The sequence below is a fragment of the Somniosus microcephalus genome, chromosome 1, assembly GCF_052327205.1.
Source record: "Somniosus microcephalus isolate GS21.2 chromosome 1, FLI_Smic_1.0, whole genome shotgun sequence".
Lineage (NCBI taxonomy): Eukaryota > Metazoa > Chordata > Chondrichthyes > Squaliformes > Somniosidae > Somniosus > Somniosus microcephalus.
This window is the reverse complement of record NC_140987.1, coordinates 217026135-217052399: the sequence shown is the minus strand read 5'-3', so window position 1 is coordinate 217052399 and position 26265 is coordinate 217026135. Positions and strand designations below refer to the sequence as shown.

Sequence of the window (26265 nt, the reverse complement as noted above, 5' to 3'; positions counted from 1 at the left end):
GATCCTGCCTTATCATATTAAAATCGGCCTTCCCCCAATTTAGAACCCTTATTTCCGGGCCGTCTTTGTCTTTTTCCATGACCACCTTAAATCTCACCGAGAGAAAAATTCAAGTACAAAAAAGTGAATTTTTGTAGTGGCGACCATAGAAATTTCTGAAAGCAGATGTAAATAATGAAGGTGCAAGATTTATTTCCTGGGGTGGTCAGGGGCATGTTACTTCAGCAAATTTAGATTTTTAACATTTCTTTTATGCATTTGCCATTGACTGCAATTCTGTTTTTCATGCCAAAAATAATTTTGTCTGCAAAGTTCACAGATAATTTAAATATTAATAGTTGTTACAAATTATGATGATATACAAAGTTAGGTGGGAAAGTAAGTTGTGAGGAGGACGCAAAGAACCTGCAAAGGGATATAGACAGGTTAAGTGAGTGGGCAAGAACATGGCAGATGGAATACAATGTGGATAAGTGTGAAGTTATCCACTTTGGTAGGAAAAATAGAGAGCTGGATTTTGCCAGCCCTGGGGAGGCGGGACTGCCGGGAAAATGGCAGAATCTGGGAGTGGGTGCCCAACCCACCCCCAACCCACCTCCGTGCCATCTTGCCAGGAGGCGGGTAGCCGTCCCGCGCCGGGTCCCGTCTCCTTGAAGGCAGGAAGGGATTACAGCCACTTAACTGCCTGTTAACAGGCAGATAAGAGGATTATCCTCGTTTTGCCCACACAAGGGTGGGCTTCCCGAAGGCTCTGAAACCTGCCAGGGTCACCGAGGCAAGTAGTGGGTCTGCGGAGGTCGAAGGGGTGCAAAAGTGCGCTGTGAAGGTAAGTGGTGGGTGCAAGAGTGGAGAGGTAAGTATCTGAGGTTAATGGAAAGTGCTAGAAAATTTTTACTTACCTTTGTTTCTTCCTGCAGGCTTCAATCAGTGGGCATGCGGAGAGTCTTGCACCTCCGCGGCAGAGATGACAGATGGCCGTTGCATTCTCCAATGCAACAACCATCTAATTTCTGCAAAAGAAAGAGGTTTGATGAGCTCTTCTATTCAAGAACTCATCAAACTACAGAGAATGTCAGTGTTTGACAGCTTCACAGAGCTGTCAATCAAGGGAAAATAGCGTGGGTTGGCCAAGTTTTCTAACTTTTCACCCTGTCGGAATTGGTTCTTACTGTACACCAAGGAAAGAGTCCGAGAGCGGGAGCAGTCAAACAACAACTGCAAAACCGCTAAAGTGACGTCACAACCAGGGAAGGAGCTGATTGGTAAGTAGGACCTGGTGAGTATTTCTACAGTCCAGTCGTTAAAGTAAAAGTAAGGTCTCTAGTTTAGAGTAAGTAGTGTTTAAAGGGAAGTAAGGTCCCTAGTGTATTTAATATTCTTTAATTTAAAGGGAGTAAATTAAGGGTAGGACATGGCAGGGCAGCGTGGCACCGTGGAGTGCTCCTCCTGTGCTATGTGGGAAGTCAGGGACACTTTAGGTGTCCAGGGCGAACACATGTGCAGGAAGTGTCTCCAGCTGCAGCTACTCGAAATCCACGTTTCGGAGCTGGAGCTGGAGTCACTGTGGAGCATCCGCGAAGCTGAGATCTTCGTGGATAGCACGTTTAACGAGGTGGTCACACTGCAGGTAAAGAGTACACAGGCAGATAGGAAATGGGTGATCGCCAGAGTAAAAGAACTAGGAAGATAGTGCAGGAGTCCCCTGGGTCCATCTCCCTCTCCGACAGATTTTCCGTTTTGGATACTGCTGGGGGAGATGGTTTCTCAGGGGAATGCAGCAAGAGCCAAGTCCGTGGCACTACAAGTGGCTCAGCTGCACAGGAGGGGAGGAAAAAGAGTGGGAGAGCAATAGTGATAGGGGGATTCTATCGTAAGGAGAATAGATAGATGTTTCTGTGGCCGCAGACGTGACTCCAGGATGGTATGTTGCCTCCCTGGTGCCAGGGTCAAGGATGTCACTGAACGGCTGCAGGGCATTCTGAAGGGGGAGGGCAAACAGTCAGAGGTCGTGGTTCACATTGGTACCAACGACATGGGTAGAAAGAGGGAGGAGGTCCTGCAACAAGAATTTAGGGAGCTAGGTAGCAGATTAAAAAGCAGGACCTCAAAGGTTGTAATCTCTGGATTACTCCCGGTGCCACGTGCTAGTGAGTATAGGAATAGGAGGATAGAGCAGATGAATGCGTGGCTAAAGAGTTGGTGCAGGAGGGAGGGCTTTAGTTTCCTGGATCACTGGGTCTGCTTCTGGGGAAGGTGGGACCTGTACAAGTCGGACGGGTTGCACCTGAACCGGAATGGGACCAACATCCTTGCGGGGAGGTTTGCTAGTACTGTTGGGGGGGGGTTTAAACTAACGTGGCAGGGGGATGGGATACAGAGTGGTGCTATAGTAGGGGGTGATGCACAGCCAAATATAGAGGAAAAAATAAGTCAGCTTGGAAGGCAGAGCAAATATGTAACTGCACAAGGGAGTATGGCAAGGCTGGATGGCATTTATTTTAATGCAAGGCGTCTTGCGAGTAAGGCAGATGAATTGAAGGTGTTGGTGAACACATGGGAGTATGATATTGTTGCTATCACAGAGACATGGTTGAGGGAGGGGCAGGACTGGCAGCTCAATATTCCAGGGTTAAGGATCTTCAGGCGAGACAGAGGGGGGTGTAAAAGAGGGGGGTGTCGCAATATTAATCAAGAAGTCAATTACTGCTGTAAGGAAGGATGATAGCAGGTTCCTCTAATGAGGCCATATGGGTAGAACTTAAAAACAAAAAGGGGGCAAGCACTTTGCTGGGAGTGTACTATAGGCCCCCAAACAAACAGTCAGGGGGAGATAGAGGAACTGCTATGTAGGCAAATCTCAGAGAAGTGTAGAAATAATAGTAGGGGATTTCAACTTCCCCAATATTAACTGGGATAGTCAGTGTGAAAGGCTTAGAGAGTGCGGAATTCGTAAAGTGCATCCAGGAGAGCTTTTTGAGCAGGCATGTAGAAAGTCCTACAAGAGAGGGCTGGTACTGGACCTAATTCTAGGGAATGTACCTGGGCAAGTGGTAGAAGTGTCAGTCGGAGAGCATTTTGGTGACAGTGACCATAATTCGGTGAGATTTAAGGTAGTCATGGAAAAGGACAAAGATGGACCGGAAATAAAGGTTCTAAATTGGAGGAAGGCCGATTTTAATATGACAAGACAGGATCTGGCAAAAGTGGACTGGGATCAGATACTTGTAGGAAAATCTACATCAGAGCAGTGGGAGTCTTTCAGAAAGGAAATAGAGAGAGTACAACGCCAACATGTTCCCGTAAAGGTCAAGGGTGGGACCAACAAGCTCAGGGAACCCTGGATGTCAAGGGATATACAAGAATGGATTAGGAAAAAAAGGGAGGCTTTTGGCAGATACAAAGGACTAAAAACAGTGGAAGTCCTAGAGGAGTATAGAAATTGCAAGGGGGTACTTAAAAAAGAAATTAGGAGAGCGAAGAGGGGGCATGAAAAAACACTGGCGGGCAAAATAAAGGCAAATCCCACTGTGTTTTATAAGTATATTAAGGGCAAGAGGATAACCAGGGAAAGAGTAGGGCCCATTAGGGACCAAAGTGGCAATCTTTGTGTAGAGCCGGAAGATGTAGGTGAGATTTTAAATGAATACTTTGCATCTGTGTTCACTATGGAGAAGGACGATGTAGGCATAGAAATCAGGCAGGGGGATTATGATATACTTGAACAAATAAGTATTGAGAGAGAGGAGGTACTATCAGTTTTAGCGGGCTTAAAAGTGGATAAATCCCCAGGCCCAGACAAGATGTATCCCAGGCTGCTGTGTGAGGCAAGGGAGGAGATTGCAGGGGCTCTGACACAAATTATCAGAACCTCGCTGGCCACAGGGGAGGTGCCAGAGGACTGGAGGACAGCTAACATAGTACCATTATTCAAGAAGGGTAGTAGGGATAAACCAGGGAAGTACGGGCCAGTGAGCCTAACATCAGTGGTAGGGAAATTATTGGAAAAAATTCTGAGAGACAGAATTAGTCTCCACTTGGACAGGCAAAGACGAATCAAGGATAGTCAGCATGGCTTTGTCAGGGGGAGATCATGTCTAACCAATTTGATTGAATTTTTCGAGGGGGTGACTAGGTGTGCGGATGAGGGTGGTGCAGTTGATGTAGTCTACATGGACTTCAGTAAGGCTTTTGACAAAGTCCCGCATGGGAGACTGGTCAAGAAGGTAAGAGCCCATGGGATCCAGGGCAATTTGGCACATTGGATCCAAAATTGGCTTAGTGGCAGGAGGCAGAGGGTGATGGTCGAAGGTTGTTTTTGTGACTGGAAGCCTGTGTCCAGTGGTGTACCGCAGGGATCGGGGCTGGGTCAATTGCTGTTTGTAGTGATTTAGATATGAATGTAGGAGGTATGATCAGTAAGTTCGCAGATGACACGAAAATTGGTGGAGTGGTAAATAGCGAGGAGGGAAGCCTCAGGCTACAGGATGATATAGATGGGTTGGTTAGATGGGCAGAACAGTGGCAAATGGAATTTAACCCTGAAAAGTGTGAGGTAATGCATTTTGGGAGGACTAACAAGGCAAGGGAATACACAATGAATGGTAGGACCCTAGGAAGGACAGAGGATCAGAGGGACCTTGGTGTGCATGTACATAGATCCCTGAAGGCAGCAGGACAGGTAGATAAGGTGGTTAAAAAGGCATATGGGATACTTGCCTTCATTAGCCGAGGCATAGAATATAAGAGCAGGGAGGTTATGATGGAGGTGTACAAAACGCTAGTTAGGCCACAGCTGGAATACGGTGTGCAGTTCTGGTCGCCACACTATAGGATGGATGTAATTGCATTGGAGGGGGTGCAGAGGAGATTCACCAGGATGTTACCTGGGCAGGAGCACTTCAGCTATGAAGAGAGACTGGACAGGCTGGGGTTGTTTTCCTTAGAGCAGAGAAGGCGGAGGAGGGACCTGATTGAGGTGTACAAAATTATGAGGGGCATAGATAGGGTAGATAGAAAGGAACTTTTCCCCTTAGTAGAGGGGTCAATAACCAGGGGACATAGTTTCAAGATAAGGGGAAGAAGTTTTAGCGGGGATTTGAGGATAAACTTTTTCACCCAGAGGGTGGTTGGAATCTGGAACTCACTGCCTGAAAGGGTGGTAGAGGCAGGAACCCTCACAACATTCAAGAGGCATTTAGATGAGCACTTGAAACGCCATAGCATACAAGGCTACGGGTTAAGTGCTGGAAAATGGGATTAGAATAGACAGGGCTTGATGGCCGGCATGGACACGATGGGCCTCTTTCTGTGCTGTATAACTCTATGACTAAGTTGATGGAGGCGGGACTGAAACCTGACAAGTGGGAGTCCCGCCTCCAAAAGCTCCCCATTGGCAAAATCCAGCCCAGAAAAGCAGAATATTTTTCAAATGGTGAGAGATTGGGAAATATTGGTATTCAGAGGGACCTGGGTGACTTTGTACACAAATCACTGAAAGTTAACATGCAGGTACAGCAAGCAATTAGGAAAGCAAATAGTATGTTAGCCTTTATTACAAAGGGATTGGAGTACAAGAGTAAAGAACTCTTACTACAATTATATAGGGCCTTGATGAGACCACACCTGGAGTACTGTGCACAGTTTTGGTCTCCTTACCTAAGAAAGGATATACTTGCCTTAGAGGGAGTGCAAGAAAAGTTCACTAGACTAATTCCTGGGATGGGGTGGATTGTCCTATGAGGAGAGATTGAGTAGACTAAGCCTATATTCCCTAGAGGTTAGAAGAATGAGAGGTGATCTCATTGAAACATATAAAATTCTTACAGGGCTCGACAGGGTGGATGCTGGGAGGATGTTTCCCCTGGCTGGGGAGTCTAGAACTAGGGGTCACTGTCTCAGAATAAGGGTTCGGCCATTTAGTACTGAGATGAGGAGAAATCTTTTCACTCCAAGGGTTGTGAATCTTTGGAATTCTCTACCCAGAGAGCTGTCCGTGCTCAGTCGTTGAGTATATTCAAGACAGAGATCGATAGATTTTTGGATATTAAGGGAATCAAGGGATATGGGGATAGTGTGGGAAGGTGGAGTTGAGGTACAAGATCAGCCACGATCTTATTAAATGGTAGAGCAGGCTTGAAGGGTCAAATGGCCTACTCCTGCTCCTATTTCTTATGCTCTTATGGCCACATACACAGAGAGAAGATTTTTGCAGTAATCTGAGGTGACCTTAGGGCACCGTGGGATGTTCAAATCCCAAGCTGACAAGAAACGTTACTGTAATGTTGATGGTTAACATGTATGCTTATTATCAAAGCAAATATCGTAAATTATTTTCTCTCAACTAGTGGGAGGTTTTGTTCTTTGAAAAAATTCTCAAAAGAAAATATATCTGTAACTAGCTATAATTGTGTTATAATTTGTAACCTCATAATTGTTTGCTTCAATACATGTTTATTATATTAACCACTTTAAACTGAATTCACCTCAAGTCTTCAATCTACTGACTCCCTTGAAAGAATTTGGCTCTGATAACCAGGTGCAGTGCTGCACATTCTTCTCATTAATGATGTTATCACACAACACATAGCCCTGGACCCGATTTTCAGTGTAAAATTCAGTGTGAAGACAAGAGAGAATTTGGGGTTTTTATGGTCAGAATCAGAAGACAATTTTTTTTGATATTACTGATTCAGCAACCCAAAAATTTCCATGAACTTATGGTGGAAATTAAGGATCCTACCAGTTGGGAGTATGCAGAGCATTTTTAGGCAACCTCAGAATGACCTAGTGTGGGAAGTTCAAATCGTACACTGATTTCTGCTAGCAAATGGCGAGTAGCAGACAGAAAAACTGACTGGCAGTGTGAAACGTTTGAGGGTTGGCATATACACCTTTAGCTCTATGAAGAGCTAGATTAGTGAGAAAGGAAAGAGCTGTAACAGGAAGCACAGGATCAGATGCAGCAAGAAAGAGAAAAAAAATCTTGAACTGGAGATACCCAAACATACTGGTATTACTCAGTTCTTCTCAGAGAATGCTATACTTTCACACCATTGCATTATGAGCGATAATGACAGCACATACAGAATAATGAATTCCTGGAATGCATTATAATCCAATAGAAAGGTTCAATTGAGTTCAAACCATGTGAATGAGGTGTATGCAATTTAAAACAGCCAAGCTAAGACCAAGATAACACCTTGAAATTGAAGGATCAATTTTAACACAAGGTGATCCCTCGGCATGAGGCCCGGGCCATTATAACTCAATGCAAGATCCTCAGATGACTTACAGCCAAGAGAATATCCAAGATAAGACCCTAAATTTATAGGCCTAGAAATTCGGTAGGCTTAGCGCCGCATTTGAGGCGCTAGAGGGCCTAGCGCCGGAGTTATGGCCAGTTGAGAAATTCCCTGGGGCCCTAAATCGGCGTTGCACCGGTAGCGCTGCGCCGGCACCGATGACGTCATCGGTGTGCGCAGCGTCCCGGTTGCCGTGGTAACCCGGCCCCAAGCCGAAATTCAGTTGCGCCCGCCTCGCCCGTGGCAGGCGCAACTAAGACTCTGGCAACAGAGTCCTCCCCCAGTGTGCGCCGGCGCATAAAGGTGGAGCGGCGGCCGGCCGCGTTCCCGGCGGCCGCCTGCCCGCACCTCCCTTCCCGGACTCCTGCATTCCCCCCCCGCGGCCCTGATCAGTGTCTCATGCGAGCCCGGCACTTCCCCGAGGTGCCGGGCTCAGATGTCGGGTCAATCCGCCGGACAGTTGTCGGCTGCAGGCAGCTCCTCCTTAACAGGAGGAGGCCTGCAGTTCCCCCGCCTGCCGCACCGCATCGGGTGCCGCAGCGGGGGATTAGCGCCGGGAAACCCAAGTTCACGCCCGTTTTGAGGCGCTAAAGGAGGGTTTTAGCGCCCGCCGCCGTCTGGGCCCGGCGCACCCGAATTTTCGTCACGCGCTGCCGCATTACCGCTGGTGCAAACTTTCTGGCGCTACAGCCCTGGCAAGACCAGAACCCAATTTCTAGGCCATAGTATCTGCAAAAAAACTAAAATGAAAAGCTACACAAAAAAGATATTTCAAAATAACCAATACCAGAACGTAAAGGGTCAATTTTAACTCTGCCTGTCTGATGGGAACAATGTGGGTTGGAGGTTAAGATTACTGGGGTGGGAATTCCCAGCTCTTCTTTGAATAGTGCCATAGGGTCTTTTAAATCCACCTGAATGGGCAAGCAAAGCCTCGGTTTAATATTTCATTTGAAAGGCAGCTGTCTTCTAACCATGCACCAGTCCCACAGTCCCACACTAATACTTAGATTACGATAGCAAAATACTGCGGATGCTGGAAATCCGAAACAACAACAGAAAACGCTGGAAAAGCTCAGCAGGCCAGGCAACATCCGTGGAGAGAGAAACAGAGTTAAAGTTTCAGGTCGAAGACCCTTCGTTAGAACTGAGAAAAAAAATAGGAAATGAAATGGATGAAAAAGCAAGTTTGGGGGCTGGGAAATGGGGGAGGGGTGAAAGAACAAAAGGGAAGGTCTGTGAGAGGTGAAGAGACATTAAGAGATATTCAAGACGGGACGAGATGGTAATAGGGCAGGTAAAGAAACAAAGGATGGCTCTAGATGAAGTGTGAAATGTGCTGGCAGAAATGAAAGACAGCTGCCATGTGGGAGAGAGGAGAAAAAAAAGGAAAAGGCACAAACCAAAAGTGTGGATAAAAAAATATAAAAATGATAGGGGCCGAGGTTATGATCTGAAATTGTTGAACTTGATATTGAGTCCGGAAGGCTGTAAAGTGCCTAATCGGAAGATGAGGTGCTATTCCTTGAGCTTACGCTGAGCTTCCGTGGAACAGTGCAAGAGGCCAAGGACGGTGAGGTCTGAGTGGAAATGGAGCGGTGAATTGAAATGACAGACTGAAAGGGGAGGGGAGGGAAAGATGCGTTTGGTGGTGGGATCACGTTGGAGGTGGTGGAAATGGCGGAGGATGATCCGTTGAATGTGGAGGCTGGTGGGATGAAAGGTGAGGACAAGGGGAACCCTATCGTGGTTCCGGGAGGGAGGGGCAGGGGTGAGGGCAGAAGTGCGGGAGATAGAATGGACACGGTCGAGGGCCGTGTCAACCACGGTAGAGGGGAATCCTCAGTTGAGGAAAAAGGAAGACATGTCGGAAGCACTGGTGTGGAAGGTGGCATCGTCGGAGCAGATGCGGCGGAGAATGGAATAGAGTCCTTACAGGAGGCGGGGTGGGAGGAAGTGTAGTCCAGGTAGCTGTGGGAGTCAGTGGGCTTGTAGTGAATGTTGGTCAATAACCTATCCCCAGAGATGGAGACGGAGAAGTCGAGGAAGGGAAGAGTCGGAGATGGACCATGTGAAGGTGAGGGAAGGGTGGAAATTGGAGGCAAAGTGAATGAAATTGTCTAGTTCAGGGCAAGTGCAGGAAATGGCACTGATAGTCATCAATTTACCGTGTTCCACATATCCCACGAAAAGGCAGGCATAGCTAGGACCCATGCGGGTACCCATAGCAACACCTTTAATTTGGAGGAAATGAGTGGAGTCAAAGGAGAAGTTGTTCAATGTGATAACAAGTTCAGCCAGGCAGAGGAGGGTGGTGGTGGATGGGGACTGGTTGGGCCGCTGTTCAAGGAAGAAGCGGAGCGCCCTCAGGCCATCCTGGTGGGGGATGGAGGTGTAGAGGGATTGTACGTCTGTGGTGAAAAGGAGGCGGTTGGGGCCAGGAAACTGGAAACTGTCAAAGTGGCGGAGGGCATCAGAAGAGTCGCGGATGTAGGTGGGAAGAGACTGGACAAGGGGAGAAAAAAGAGTCGAGATAGGAAGAGATAGGTTCCGTGGGGCAAGAACACTCCCCGCCTCCTGTAAGGACTCTATTCCATTCTCCCAGTTTCTTCGTCTCAGCCGCATCTGCTCCGACGATGCCACCTTCCACACCAGTGCTTCCGACATGTCTTCCTTTTTCCTCAGCCAAGGATTCCCCTCTACCGTGGTTGACACGGCCCTCGACCGTGTCCGTTCTATCTCCCGCACTTCTGCCCTCACCCCTGCCCCTCTCTCCCGGAACCACAATAAGGTTTCCCTTGTCCTCACCTTTCACCCCACCAGCCTCCACATTCAACAGATCATCCTCCGCCATCTCCAAATGCATCTTTCCCTCCCCTCCCCTTTCAGCATTCCGTAGGGACCGCTCCCTCCGAGACACCCTAGTCCACTCCTCTATCACCCCCAGCACCCCTTCCCCCGGCACCTTCCCGTGCAAACGCAGGAGATGCAACACCTGCCCTTATACCTCCCCCCTTCCCACTGTCCAGGGCCCCAAACACCCCTTCCATGTGAAACAGCGATTTACTTGTACTTCTTGCAATCTAGTATACTGTATTCGCTGCTCACGATGTGGTCTCCTCTACATTGGGGAGACCAAACGCAGATTGGGTGACCGCTTTGCGGATCACCTCCGTTCAGTCCGTAAGGATGACCCCGAGCTTCCGGTCGCCTGTCATTTCAATTCACCGCTCCATTCCCACTCAGACCTCTCCGTCCTCGGCCTCTTGCATTGTTCCATGGAAGCTCAGCGTAAGCTCGAGGAACAGCACCTCATCTTCCGATTAGGCACTTTACAGCCTTCCGGACTCAATATCGAGTTCAACAATTTCAGATCATAACCTCGGCCCCCATCATATTTTTATATATTTTTTATCCACACTTTTGGTTTGTGCCTTTTCCTTTTTTTTCCTCTCTCCCACATGGCAGCTGTCTTTCATTCTGCCAGCGCATTTCACACTTCATCTAGAGCCATCCTTTGTTTCTTTACCTGCCCTATTACCATCTCGTCTCGCCTTGAATATCTCTTAATGTCTCTTCACCTCTCACAGACCTTCCCTTTTGTTCTTTCACCCCCTCCCCCATTTCCCAGCCCCCAAACTTGCTTTTTCATCTGTTTCATTTCCTGCTTTTTTCTCAGTTCTGACGAAGGGTCTTCAACCTGAAACATTAACTCTGTTTCTCTCTCCACGGATGTTGCAATACCTAGATTACGTGTTCAAGTCCTGGACCAGAGCTTGAACCTACAACCTTTCAATTCTGGTGAGAGTTCTGCCAATTGAGCTAAGCTGACATTTAATTGCATGTTTTCTAATTATTGTCACATGATAATCCAACTACATCATACATTTAAAACAGGAAATAAAAGTCAGTTCTAGTTAGATTTTAATGTTGTTAGTAGATAACACAAGCATGAAGAGATTACCTATATACCAGCTGTGCATTTGGAAGAATTTGCTCAAATTTGCTGGTGTTCCTTATTCGGAAGCTAAGCACTGCTGGTGATGGATTGCTGGTAAAAACTTTAATTATTCCGCTTGGAAAGGACATGGTCATATCACCAGTGATTTTAACTATACACCTGCAGAAAGAGCATAAAATTAAAACAGCAACAGATTTTCCAGTTATCAAAGAATGATAAACCTAGGGGTTCTATCAAACAGAAATAGATAGCTCATTTTTATTGCTATAGATATTCTTGATCTCACTGGTAAAATACTTATTCATACCAGCAAAGTACATCACTGCAGCTTAGCAAGCAACTTTCCCTTAGGATTTACTTCAAATATTTTATGTAAATTAGATTTCCCCATAAATTTAAATATTTTATAATTTAACAGTCTAATTGGAATATACTAGAATTTATTTTTAAAACCTCATCAGTTTTTATTTCACCTTCTCCTGAAAACGTTGAGACGGAACTTGTCTACAGGTCTAAGTCAATTCTAAATTGCCAAGAATTGACGTAAATCCTGCCTAAAAGGTCAAGTGATAATAGCAGTGCAAATTTACTTGCAGAATTATACACAGCACCAGGAGCCCAAGATTGGTAGAAGAGAAAATCTGTATAGAAAATGAAATTTAACAGGGCAAAGATAAAGGGGCAAAAATTCAGAAAACCTTTAGCTAGTCTCAAAATGTATCTCAATGCATTATCAGCCTTTACTGAGGCTGAAGAGGAGTGGATCAAGAATTGTCAGTTCAAAATGAAGGAAAGGGGAACCCTAAGATGTTGGCATGAATTTGCAGGCAAGTGAAAGAGCAGAACAGTATTATACCTCTGATATATAGCTGCTGAGGTCAGGGTGGCACTTACAAGGAGGGTTATTTTTGTGGCATTTTACAGTACTAGGTCAGCAATGCGGTATTCTGCAAGGGGGTGCAACCAATTTCCAGGCCACAGCTGATCATTACTGTCCCTGCATGTTCTGGCCCAATGCTATAGGTAACTGCAGTTGTCCTTGCACATTATGGCACAGCTCTGCACTTCGTTCTTTGCTGACCCAGATCCTCAGAAGACAGGCTCCCACGTCTTTGCCAGGTTGGTGCATCAGGATCTGTAGAAGTGGTTGGTATGCATCTTGGTTGTGCAGTCAATCAGCCAACACTGATTCATCTTCACCCAAAAATGCCTTATTTTTTGCAGTACCATGACATGCTGTGTTTGTAGTAATTCTAAAGAACCATCCAGTGTAACAGTTAATCAGGCATTCTCGTATGCTAGTGACACCTTCGACATCTCCTGCTGCAAATTTGTTTGGGAAGACAAATCTCATCAGCGCTACTTCTACCCCTGTTTGCAGATGCTCGGAGAAGGCATGAAGCAGCTCTTGAGCAGTCTGGCTTGACCAGCATCGGTCCAAAGGTCGTCCTCTTCTGAACAAACAGCTCAGGAGTCCCATTGGGAAGCCCATTGGTCCCAGTAAAGCTGCTGGAGCAAAAAAAATAACTGGCACAAAGGCTCACATGAGCCTGAGTGCCAGCAGCAAACAATGTAATAACAAAAGCAGCCCAAAACACTTACTTTGCCATCCTGTGTCCTTTACATTAACTACCTCTTCAGCTATCTGCCCCTAAAAACCCTGGACGCCAGGTTTCTGGGATGATAGTGAGACTTGGCATCCTGCACAATTGGAAATTACATCCAGGAATCCCCCCCTCTTTTTTAAAATGCACTACTGATGTTCTTGCCTATTCTGAATGGGAGTTTCCACTGTCCACCCCAGACCCAACTGGGGAATCCAATGGGGCCTAAAATAGACAATCAGGTAGAACTGATTTCCATCTAATTTAGTGCTAAGTTATAAAACAACACCTTTAACGTAGTGATACGTTCCAAGGCGCTTCATAGAAGTGTAATCAGACAAAAATTGACAAAGGCGATATTAGAAGGGGTGAATAAAAGCTTGGTCAAGCAGAGATAGGTTTTAACGAGGGTCTTAAAGGGGGGAGAGGTGGAGAGGCAGAGAGGTTTAGGAGGGAATTCCAGAGCCAATGGTGGCACAAAGGGAGTGGGGGATGCACAAGAGGCCAGAGTTGGAAGAATCCAAAGTTCTCAGAGGGTTGTAGGGCTGGAGGAGGTTACACAGATAGAGGAGGAGAGTCCATGGAGGGATTTGAATAAGAGGATGTGAATTTAAATCTGAGGCATTGGTGAACTGGGAGCCAATAATATTTCTGCTAAGGTGCGCGCACTAATATGAAAGTTCCCATGCAGGCCACTCACCGGCTTTTACACTGTAAAGACTGCATATTAAAAGAAACAGGCCATGCAGAACAAAGCGCAGCTTTTAGGGAACAGTGGAGTCAATGTAGGTCAGCGAACATAGGGGTGATAGGTGTGCAGGACTTGGTGCGATTTAGGATACGGGCAGCCGAGTTTTGGGGGGTGGAAGATGGGACTCGTCCAGAAGAGCACTGGAATAGTCAAGTCTGGAGATAACAAAAGCATGGATGAGGATTTGAGCACTGGATAGGCCGAGGCAGAAGCAGGGGCAGGAGATGTTACAAAGTTGGAAATAGGCGGTCTTTGTGATGGGGACGATATAGGGCAGGAAGCTCAGGGTCAAATAGGATCTGCATCTGTTTTTGTGGTGTAATGGAAACATTAATCATGCACGTCAATTTCTTGTTTGAGAACAATTCAACAGATGCCCTCCAGTATGTCATCCAAGCAGCTATTCTTCAAATATGAATCCAGGCACTGAATGTTGAGAGGCTATTGAACAACAGCTGAGGCTGCTTATATCTTGACTTGATATTCACACATGCATACTTCTACTGAGATTGCTGGATAGTGCTCTGGAGCAGGAATCCCAGTCAATCGTTGCTCTCCTTAACCCAAGAGTACGAAGGCCAACATAGGTTAGGGTGGCAGTGTTCGTAAAGGATTCTATCATAGTGCTAGAACACAAGAATGTCCTCAGGGTTGTGTTAAGAACTAATGTAACTGGATAGAGTTAGGTAATAGCAAAAGAAATAGTACAATTTTCAGTGTGCATTACAGACTACTAAACAGTGGAGGTAGAGAGGGGGAGATCTGCAGGTAGTTCACAGAGACATGCAAAAACAACAGAGCAATAATATCCCAAGCTATTCTGGAATAAAGGTAATGCATATGGTCAACGTGGAAAAGCTTTTTAAAATATCCAGGACTGCTTCCTAGATCAATATATTTCTAGTCCAACATGGAAAGGAACATTAATACGATAGCAAAATACTGCGGATGCTGGAAATCTGAAATAACAACAGAAAACGCTGGAAGTAGAAGGGTTTCGACCTGAAACGTTGACTCTGTTTCTCTCTCCACGGATGTTGCCTGGCCTGCTGAGTTTTTCCAGCGTTTTCTGTTGTTATTTTGGAAAGGAACATTGCTCGATTTTAGCGGAAACTAAGTGGGCAAATAAACTGATGCGAGAGTAGGAGAACAATTGGAAAATGGTGATCACAACATAGGTAGGTTTAGTGTAAGAACAGAAAAGGACAATGAAGAGTCAAAGATAAGAATGCAGGACTGGCAAGACAAAGTTCAGTGAGATAGGGAAGGATTTGGACCAAATTAGCTGGGCAGACAAGTTAGCAAACAGGTCAATAGATCAACAATGTGAAATCTTCAAATATAATATGGGTCCTTGTCCTGCTCAACGTCTCTGCAGTCTTTGACAGGGTCAACTGCACTATCCTCCTTCACCACCTCTCCTCCGTCATCCAACTCCATGTGAATGCCCTAGCTTGGTTCTACCCTTATCTATCCAATCCTGTCAGACCATCTCTTCAGATAGCTTCTCTTCCCACCCCTGCACTATCACCTCTGAAATTTTCCAAGCCTCCATACTTGACCTCTTTCTCTTCTACATGCTGCTCCTTGGTGATCTGTAGACATGGAGTCAACGTCCACATGTATGCTGATGCCATCCAGCTCTAACTCTCCACCTACTCTCTCAACCGCTGTGCTTTCAGATTGCTTGTCCAATATCTAGCCTTGCAAAGCTGCAATTTCCTCAAGCTAATCATTGGGAAGACCTGACCTAAGCCATCATCTTCAGCCATTACCACAAATTCCATGCCCTCTCCATGACACCATTCCTCTCCCGTGACAAGAAGCAGCACATCTCAGGCTGAACTAGAACATCTGCATCCTATTCGACCCTGAACTGAACCTCCAAACTCATAACCTTTCCATAACAAAGACCGCTTACTTCCACCTACATAACATTGCCCGCCTCCACTCCCCCACCACCCCCACCTTATCCCATTTGATGTTAAAACTCTCATCCATGCCTCTATTGCCTCCAGATTCAGCTACTGAACGCTCTCCTGGTAAGCCTCCTTTGCACCACCCTCCGTGAGCTTCAGCTCATCCAAGACACTGTTGCCTGTCTCCTATGCTATGCCAAATCCCACTGCTGCACCCTCGCTGACCTCCGCTGATTCATGGCCCCCATTACCTTGACTTTAAAATTTTCATCCTCATGCTTAAATCCCTGCATGGCCTTGCCCCTCCCTTTCTCTGTAACCTGTAATAGGGTGGCCAAAACTACACACAGTACTCTAACTGTAGCCTAACTTATGTTTAATTAATTCACTGAGACATAGGTATATCAGACCTGTTCTAAATAAGGAACTGTCTAAAATCATATTAAAGGATTAATTCAAGCAAATTCACCTGATTAGGTTAACAAAAGAAAAAGGTAGACGTACAATCTTAAGATTTTTTATTATTGCAGGTGCTTGCTTAGAATGACAGTTAAGTGTCAGCATCACAAAACTGTGGAGCTTGTGACCCTATCGGGTCATTAAGCTTTTTTTCCTTGTCCAGAAACAGTAAGTAATTTTGTCCCCAATTTTCTCCCCATCTCTCCTGAAGATGCTGACTCTTACTGGTTATAGTTCTCGGGGTGCATTTATATTTTACCCACGTGGCTATTCTTCACATATTGGTAGGCCATCAAACTGTGGAGGGCTTCACAGCAGCGTCTGATCATGGTCTTACGGTCCACCTATTTGCATACTCCAGCAGAAACCACATGATAGAAATTAGCAGTGGGAACCCTTGTTTATTTTTTCACTCCCTAGTTCAGGAACATTGAGACCAACTGCAGTGCCCAACTGCTGCCCGAATAAGGGCTGCTAACTCAGCACCAGGAGATGACCTTCTAGTCTGCATGCTTAGTGCACATGGAGATGTTCCTTTACTTATTAGTGATAGGAGAGTAAATTTTTAACAAGGTGTCTACAAATTGCATCAATTGCAAATCTAAAAAGACTCCTTTAACTGAAAACGTAATTATTTGTGTTTCAATGTACCAGTATAGGTTGTACAATGGACTAAATTGTGCTACCATTCAATTTTACTTAAATTCAATCTATTATAACTACAGTACTAATTACAGTTGAATTTGTTTTCAGGATATATTTGCATTTCCTCAAAATGCAGCAATTTAACAGGAGTGCATTGATTTTATTTTTTCTGTAGATTATGGTTAATTAAATGATTGTAGGTGCAGTAAGTCAGATCCACATACTTTGATGGGTCGGCCCCCTTGAAATAAGCATTAACTGACTCTGTAAAAGCAGTTGCAACTGGTAAGGCGTCTTGCGTCCCAAGGCTTATAGGACTGGGTCCACGAGAAGTGCCTAATGGATAAACAGAGGAAAATAAACATACACTTCGTATTCATTTAATTAAACAGTTACCTTTTGTCTTTAGTTATTTTAACTTTTTTAAATTTATGGAAATCTTAGTAATGGTTTAAAATCATATCTTGAAGTTGTACACAGAAAATTATGTTCATATTTTTAATCTTGAAATTAACAGGCATACAAATTTGATTATCCAAAACAAGTTAGGACACAAAGTTGAGAAATTCTACAAAGTAAAATATAAAACAATTTTTTTTTTTTTTTTTTTTATAAATAGTGCAAACTGTAGCAGTTAAACAAACATTTTACTGATGCACAACTGCAGCAATTTCCCAGTATTTTAATAAATAATGTGAACACCCCTATCCTTGAAACGGTGGACAGGGGAGAAACTTGGAAAGTTGATAAATCAAATTCAATTGTAGCTGTACAAATTGAGACAGAACTGCAATATATAATAGGCTACAAAATTGCTAAAGTTGTGACTTGATCTCTGAAATATCCCCTACAACCTTGCAACTAAAACCAAATTAAACAACAACTGTTCGGGTTAAAATTGAAAGTAACAATCAACGTAATTTGATACATATGCATGTATTCATTATTGATTTAATTGTTTTATAATAGTTACAAATGATAAAGAAATTGGAAATCATGTGTATCTTAATGCGTCTTGTACTGTACATTTCTTTCTATATACAGGAAACTTTGTGCTATCCGGCACCGAGCTACTGCCGTTGCCTCAAAACTTCCGGATAGACCAGCGTCAATGTTATCAGATAGGAGCTTCTCATCTCCGTATCTGACAACAAAGACTGTTGCTTAGCAACAGCTTGTCAGCACTCGGCCCGTGGCTTGGAAGCGTCTCTGAAGCTGTTGCTAAGATACAGAGACGCTTTCCAGAGCCTGCCTGTGAAAAGAATGCTAGGAGAAGAAAAAAAACCTAACCAAAACGGCTGCTGATTTGGATCGAAGTTGCCGGACATTCAACCTCCGGATAGCACAAAGTTTCCTGTACACAATTTCTCAATTGGAATTGTGAAAGTTGATGCATTTACGCCATGCAAAAGAATTTTGCCAGACAAGAGCAAAATACTGAACTTCATTATGCAAATGTAAACTGAAAATCTAAATCCATTTGTGCAAAAACTGCTGCAAGTTGTACCTGTGACTTCCAGAATACCAACTTGATTAAACAAAAAATAGTAAAAAGTCAAACTAGGCTAATTTCTTCTTCTCTATTAACTTTTAGCAAAAATCAAAAATAATCTTTAAGGCTACATAGTAATTAATTTAGTTAATTTTAGTTACGTGCTTACAATATTCCTACATAAATACTGGATTCGCATTCAAATGTTAATCTTCTATATCTAAACATTTTCATTACTAATATATTTTTCTATTTAGCACTAAAAGGACTATTTTTTAAATGAGTAAAATTGTTACTTTTTCCAATTCCTTGCTGCACAGAAAGATAACCTGGAAAACAGATGATCCTAATTAAGCTAACCTTTCATCACATTGTTTCTATCTAGTTTTGCCCTTGTGCTACTTCTAAGGCTCTGCTAGCCTTTAAAGGGAATACAAATTACCAGAAAATTATCAGCAACTCAGAAATCATTTCAGAAATGACCACAACTGTAAAAGCTGGCTTCCTGCAATTCAGGTGCCAGTTGGGTACTCCTCCTACAGTCCAAAGAACTTGGGTCCAGATGTCCTAAATATGATCATCCTCGCCAGACCCCTCCCCAGTCTGTTACGAGATACAATCACTGCCAGTGTTAAACGTAGCATAGCATCATGTAACCTTATTATCTAGGGTCCAACATTTGGCCAGTAATACACCCCACTTCCATAATTATGGGTCTGGCATCAGGCCTTAAACACAGATAATTGCAGATTCTTGGTCCTTCATCAAAAGTAGATATCACACACAAACAGCAGATTTGTGGCCTGTTGGTAAGGAGGCCGTTGCAAGAGCAGCCAAAGAATAAGCATTACTGAATAGAAGGGCCCAGTTTTGCTTCAACTGAAATTTCACAAAGCTAAGTTCCCAATACTCGAATGAACTTGCTGGATTCACAAGAACTTCTCATGAGTGAAATCTTTAAAATCCAGTATGACATAACGACTGCAATCAACCCAGAGGGCTTCAATATATTAGCTTGTATGTAAAAATCATCATGTAATTAATTAAATGCCAAAAGCAATGCCTTGATCGTAAGTTTCTAACTTCTGTTTATCTTCAAAAATATTAAGTGTTATTGCTGGCTGAGAACAAAAGAAATTTTCCGTAAAGGCTTCATATCTTGTACGAATGCTTATTGTTAATGTGGCCTGTTATAAACGTTATTTATTCAAAATGTTCACATCTGAAAACTAGTAAAAAATATAATTACTTTGCAATAATGGGATTGGTACCTCTAAAAACTAGTTCAAAGCTTTCAAGTACTGCGCTTCTCAAATGAAGGAAGTTTTCCAATGAATACATCACCATCTAGTACAATAGACACACAAACATAGGGACAAAGACCACAAGAAAGTGAGCAGATATTAAAGCAAAGCCCTCATGCAGAGAAGCTAAATTCTCTAGTTTTTAAATTGTGCAAAACTCAAATGTCAAGTTTTGGAACAGTAAAACCACATAACTATTGACATACTGACATCATTGTCTTAGTGCTCATAGGACAATCCCCCCACCATCCCAGGAATCAGTCTGGTGAACCTTCGTTGCACTCCCTCTATGGCAAGTATATCCTTCCTTAGGTAAGGAGACCAAAACTGTACACAATACTCCAGGTGTGGTCTCACCAGGGCCTTATTAATTGCAGTAAGACATCTTTACTCATACTCAAATCCTCTTGTAAAAAAGGCCAACATACCATTTGCTTTCCTAATTGCTTGCTGTATCTGCATGTTAACTTTCAGTGATTCGTGTACAAGGACACCCTGGTCCCTCTGAACGCCAACATTTCCCAATCTCTCACCATTTAAAAAATACTCTGCTTTTCTATTTTTCCTATCAAAGTGGATAACTTCACATTTCTCCACATTATATTCCATTTGCCATGTTCTTGCCCACTCACATAGCCTGTCTATATCCCCTTGAAGCCTCTTTGCATCCTCCTCAAAGCTTACATTCCCACCTTGCTTTGTATCATCAGCAACTCGGATATATTACATTTGGTCCCTTCATCCAAATCATTGATATAGATTGTGAATAGCTGAGGCCCAAACACTGATCCTTGCGGTACTCCACTAGTTACAGCCTGCCAACCCAAAAATGACCCACTTATTCATACTCTCTGTTTTCTGTCTGTTAATCAATCCTTAATCCATGCGAGTATATTACCCCCAATCCTATGAGCCCTAATTTTGTTTAATATCCTCTTCTGTGTCACCTTATCGAATGCCTTCTGAAAATCCAAATACACCACATCCACTGGTTCCCCCTTATCTATTCTGCTAGTTACAACCTCAAAAAACGCCAACAGATTCATCAAACATGATTTCCCTTTCATAAATCCGTGCTGACTCTGCCCAATCCTATTATTATTTTCTAAGTGCCCTGTTACCACTTCCTTAATAATAGATTCTAGCATTTTCCCTACTACTGATGTCAGGCTCACTGGTCTGTAGTTTCCCGTTTTCTCTCTCTCCCTCCTTTCTTAAATAGTGGGGTTACATTTGCTAACTTCCAATCCGCGGGAACCAATCTAGAATCTATGGAATTTTGGAAGATGACAACCAATGCATCCACTATCTCTAAAGCCACCTCTTTTAAAACACTAGGATGTAGGCCATCAGGTCCAAGGGATTTATCGGCTTTCAGTCCCATTAATTTCTCCAGTGCTATTTTTTTTTACTAATACTAATTTCTTTCAGTTCCTCATTCTCGCTAGACCCTTGGTTCTCCACTATATCCAGGAAGGTTTTTGTGTCTTCTTCTGTGAAGAACGACACAAAGTATTTGTTTAGTTTCTCTGCCATTTCCTTATTCCCCATTATAATTTCTTCTGTCTCAGCCTGTAAGGGACCCACATTTACTTTCGCTAATCTTTTCCTTTTTACATACCTATAGAAGCTTTTAGTCGGTTTTTATGTCTCTCACTAGTTTACTCTCATATTCTATTTTCCCTTTCTTTATCAATTTCTTGGTCCTCCTTTGAATTCTAAAATCCTCCCAATCCTCAGGCTTGCTACTCTTTTTGGCAACATTATAAGCTGCTTCCTTTGATCTAATACTATCTTTAACTTCTCGTTAGCCACGGTTGGACCACTTGTCCTGTGGGGTTTTTGTGCCTTAAAAGGAATGTATATTTGTTGTAAATTATGTATTAATTCTTTAAATGCTAGTCATTGCTTGTCTACCTTTTAATGTAGCTTCCCAATCTACCATAGCCAACTCGTCCCTCATACCTTTGTAGTTTGCTTTGCTTAGATTTAAGACCCTAGTTTCAGATTTAACTAAATTACTTTCAAACTCAATATAAAATTGTATCCTATTATGGTCACTCTTCCCTAAAGGCCCCTTTACTACAAGGTTACTAATTAACCCTCTCTCATTGCACAATACTAGATCTAAAATACCTGTTCCCTATTAGGCTCCTCAACATACTGATCCAGAAAACTAGCTTGTATACATTCCATGAATGCGTCCTACACACTATTACTGCAAATTTGGATTGCCCAATCTATATGGAGATTGAAGTCCCCCATGATTACTGTATTACCCTTGTTACAAGCACCTCTAATTTTCTGATTTATACTCTGCCCTACATTACAACTACTGTTTGGGGGTTTATAAACAACTCCCACCAATGTTTTCTGCCCGTTGCAGCTTCTTAAGCTCCACCCCAACTGATTCTACTTCTTGATTTTCACAGCTAAGGTCACTATTATATTTGTGACCTAATCAGTGGGTTACAACTATGCTTGTACGTAATGTTTATGCCGTGTATATCTTATCCAATGCAAATTGAATTTCCTGTTTCTGCCATATAAAGGTCCTAAAAGCCCAATGTACGGTATATATTGATGAAGTTCGGTAGTTTTTATATGATACTAGCTGGAGTGCCTGGCGGTGCCGAGGCTTTTTTGAGGGCATGTTGTTGTTGGAAGAGAGAGCGAGAGAGAGAGCGCGCGACCGGGGGGGGGGAAGAGAGCGCGCGACCGGGGGGAGGAAGAGAGCGCGCGACCGGGGGGGAGGAAGAGAGCGCGCGACCGGGGGGAGGAAGAGAGCGCGCGACCGGGGGGGGGGAAGAGAGCGCGCGACCGGGGGGGGGAAGAGAGCGCGCGACCGGGGGGGGGGGAAGAGAGCGCGCGACCGGGGGGGGGAAGAGAGCGCGCGACCGGGGGGGGGAAGAGAGCGCGCGACCGGGGGGGGGAAAGAGAGCGCGCGACCGGGGGGGAAGAGAGCGCGCGACCGGGGGGGAAGAGAGCGCGCGACCGGGGGGGAAGAGAGGGGAGCGGGGGGAAGAGAGGGGAGGAGAGAGAGAGAGAGAGGGGGAGGGAGGGGGGAGAGAGGGGGAGGGAGGGAGGGGGGGAGAGAGCGGGGAGAGAGAGAGAGGGGGGAGAGAGGGGGAGGGAGCGGGGGAGAGAGAGAGAGAGAGAGAGAGAGGGGGAGAGAGAGAGAGAGAGGGGGGGAGAGAGAGGGGGGGAGAGAGAGGGGGAGAGAGAGAGGGGGAGAGAGAGAGGGGGGGAGAGAGAGAGAGAGAGGGGGAGAGAGAGAGGGGGGGAGAGAGAGGGGGGGAGAGAGAGGGGGGGAGAGAGAGGGGGAGAGAGGAGAGGGGGAGAGGTGAGGAGTGGGGGAGAGAGGGGGAGGGGGAGAGGGAAGGGGGGGGAGGAGAGACAGAGGAAAGGAGAGGGGGCGAGTGGCCCGCGGCCGCAAATGGAGCCAAGCCCCGGGAACGGGCGTGAGCCGGCTTGAGGCTGAGAGAGACGGCCGGGCCCGGTTGCCGGGGTAAACCTTCCCCCCCTCCCGAGCCCCGCCCCGGCCCCTCCTGAGCCCCGGCGACCCCCCCGCCCTCCCGAGCCCCGGCGCCACCCCCCCCCCTCCCGAGCACCCCCCCCAAGCACCAGACCCCCGCCCCGAGCCGGCTTGAAGACCGCCAATTGCGGCTGGACCTGCGCTATCGCGCTCTGTGTCTCGGGCTTGAGACGCCGCCCGGGACTGGAGGGAGCGATTGAGTCGGAGCACACCCAGTTACACCCTGAATGCGCATGTGCAGCACGCACACAGCATGCTGGTAGTTGTAGTCGTTCCTTGTCACGTTGGACTGAGGCTTCCCTGGTTACTGTTGCTAGGTGACGTGAGGAGAAGGAGCTGAAATATTTTAAAAATTTTTTAAAAAAGATAAAACCCCGAGAGAAATAAGGAGCTATGAACAGAGAGTTTATTTATATTTTTAGGAAAAAACTGAAGTAAAATTTTTAAAAGTCGGTAATTAAAGCGGGCAAAAATCCATTAAACGTTCCCCCCGTCTGCCTCCGAATGAAAAGCGCAACGTCTTTGTCAGAAAGCGCTCCCTGGGTTTAAAAAAAAAAGTTGATTTCCAATGCAAGTGTGGAGGAAATGGCCGAAATGTTTGTATTTTTTTTTAAAAAGATAAAACCCCGATGGGAAAAAGAAATGAATAGTTAAAGAATCAAGATGGCTGACACTCACCTCAGTTCAGAATGATTAGGCCCGCCTACACACGCACCGATTGGTCAACCATCAGGTCACTGAAGTGTAGGATTGGTCAATCGTCACGTCACTCAACTCTTGGATGGCCCGCCCGCACATGCAATGAACCCGCCCCCGTGACGCAGCGATTGGTCGACCGTCGGGTCGCTCGACTGTACGATTGGTCAATCTTCACGTCACTCGATGCTAATGAGCGGAATTTTGAACGTTTTTTGTATACCGTCGGCACAATTTTTGTCCAACCAAAAAGTAAATACGCCTCTGAGAGTCCCCTAATGATAAGCTTTCTTTTGATATAACATATGTGTAGGTACGCTCTATAACTTTTGATTGTATAGCCGGAGAGACAGACAGAGAGACAGACAGAGAGACAGACAGGTTTATATATATAGATATATATACAATTTCGGTCAAAGTAACCATCATCAAAATAAGGATTGTTACCAATAGTTGTAATTTTGAACAATTAATAACCCCATTTTAGTAAGCTTTTAGACTGACATCACATATTTGAAAAGAACAGCACCCAGCAAAAAAAAGCATGCAGTCAATTACAAATACACCACAATTTACACCCTGTGCATATGAACCAGCAGTTGCAATGTATCAGCTTTTTAAAGCATCAGTTTTGCCACAATATATAAGCATTTACTTCTATTGCAAAAGCTGGTTGAAGGGCCAAATCAAGATAGCGCCAAGGTCAAAAGAATTAAAGAGAAGACAAAGTAAATAGTGTGAATTAAACTAAAGCCATCTTTAACAAAACCATTTTACTCCGTTTCCATAACGATTATTTTGAAAGCAAGTAAAATCTAGATTAGCCAGCAAAATGTTTTAAAAAGCCAGTTAGGAAATAGAGGTCTGTATAAAATTTCCCATTAAAATCTATGTTGTTTATCAGCATGCTTTGAAGCTAGTTTTCTATATAAAAACCAGATACACAAACAAAAATAGGCCATGTTCAATAATATTCTCAAACCCCATCAGAACATAGTATTAAAGTAGTGATCTTAACAAACCAGGGCCTACTTCAGCAAAGCTCATCAACAACACTGCAGAAAAAAACACAAGCAATGCAAACTCAATAAACAGAAGTTTGGCTGAATGTATTTATTAAAACATTAAATTAAAATTGGAGGTATGGACTGAAGGTAAGAAAAGTTGTGTTTGTATTTTGCTCCCTTTTTCCAAAAGCTGGCCATCTTCCATAGTTAGGATGGCATGACCAATGGACATTGCATAAACAGCACCAGTGATTCATTGGTCAACCTGCAAGTTGGTTTCAATGGTATTGGAAGAAATCACTCCCTAGTTAGTTTCCCTTTCCTCCTACACAAATAGGATGGCAGTGATGAAGCACTCCACCAACCCCAAAGAAAACAGGATTGTAAACACGAGAGATTTGGAATTTGCCAAGTTTGGAGTCAAATTCTCTGCAATGAAGGCTCTGGCTATCTATTCTGGGCTTAACACCACTGCATAATATATTCATGCCAGATAAGTGAACTTTTATCTGTGCAAGTAAAAAACTTCACTTCTATGCCGAGTTTGATTGCACATAGTGGCAAAAGGTTTTTACAAATGCACAATTCAGTTCTAAAATTATGTGCAAAGTTCTTGAATCAGTTGAATGTATGACAGCAATCAGTATGGGTAATGTTAAAAAAACAGAAGCAATCAAAATGAATCGTGGTTTTCTACTTACTGAGTAGAGCCATTAAGTGTTGTGAGGAGAATGTTTGCATCCGTATGTTACTAGATCACATCCACATGTTACTAGATCACATCCACATGTAGTTTGCTGAAACAGCATCTTTGCTGAATTCAGGACAGCCAATAACACAAAAGTCTTTTGTTTAATTGCAAGTAATAACCCATTTATGCAATCTTTCAGTTGTATAAACCTTATACAGTATTAGCATTTAGTTTCTTTATTATTTTGGCCAGCAGTAACAGTTTATCATCTGGTGGCAAAACCTGGTGATAGTTTCTCCAAACCATTAAATAGTTTCAATTTGTAAAGAAACTAATTTTGAGACTTTGAAAGCATTTTTTCCTGTTCTTTCGGATGAGACGTTAAACTGAAGCCCTGTTTGCCTTCTCATTTGGACGTAAAAGATCTCATGGCAATTTTCAAAGAAGAGCAGAGGAGTTCTCCTGGTTTCCTGGCCAATATTTATCCCACAACAACACTAAAGCAGATTATCTGGTCATTTATCATATTGTTGTTTGTGGGACCTTGCTGTGCACAAATTGCCTGTTGCATTTCCCTACATTACAAGTGTGACTACAATTCGAAAGTACTTAATTGGCTAAGAAACACTTTGGGACCTCCTGAGACTGTGAAAAGTGCTATATAAATCATAGAATAGTACAGGACAGAAGGAGGCCATTCAGCCCATCGAGTCTGCGCCATCTCTTTCGAAGAGCATCAGTTGAATGTATGACAGCAATCTTTCCCCATATCCCTGCAATTTTTTCTCCTTCAAGTTCCCTTTTGAAAGCTACTATTGAATCTGTATCCATCACCCTATCAGGCAGCATTCCAAATCCTAGCATAAAAAAAGTTTTCCTCATGTCGCCTCTGATACTTTT

At 44.2% G+C, this 26265-nt stretch overlaps 1 protein-coding gene across 7 annotated transcripts in view; it reads right to left on the bottom strand.

Annotated features, from left to right (window-relative positions):
- fcho2 (FCH and mu domain containing endocytic adaptor 2) overlaps positions 1–26265 on the bottom strand; it is a 312930-nt gene that overhangs the window by 32644 nt on the left and 254021 nt on the right. For all 7 annotated transcript variants that reach the window (XM_085990124.1, XM_085990133.1, XM_085990140.1 and 4 more), the window contains 2 exons: positions 16865–16976; positions 11266–11421 (listed from right to left, as the gene is read on the bottom strand). In XM_085990124.1, coding sequence (XP_085846250.1) covers positions 11266–11421; positions 16865–16976 — 268 coding nt within the window. The remainder of the gene's footprint in view (positions 1–11265; positions 11422–16864; positions 16977–26265) is intronic.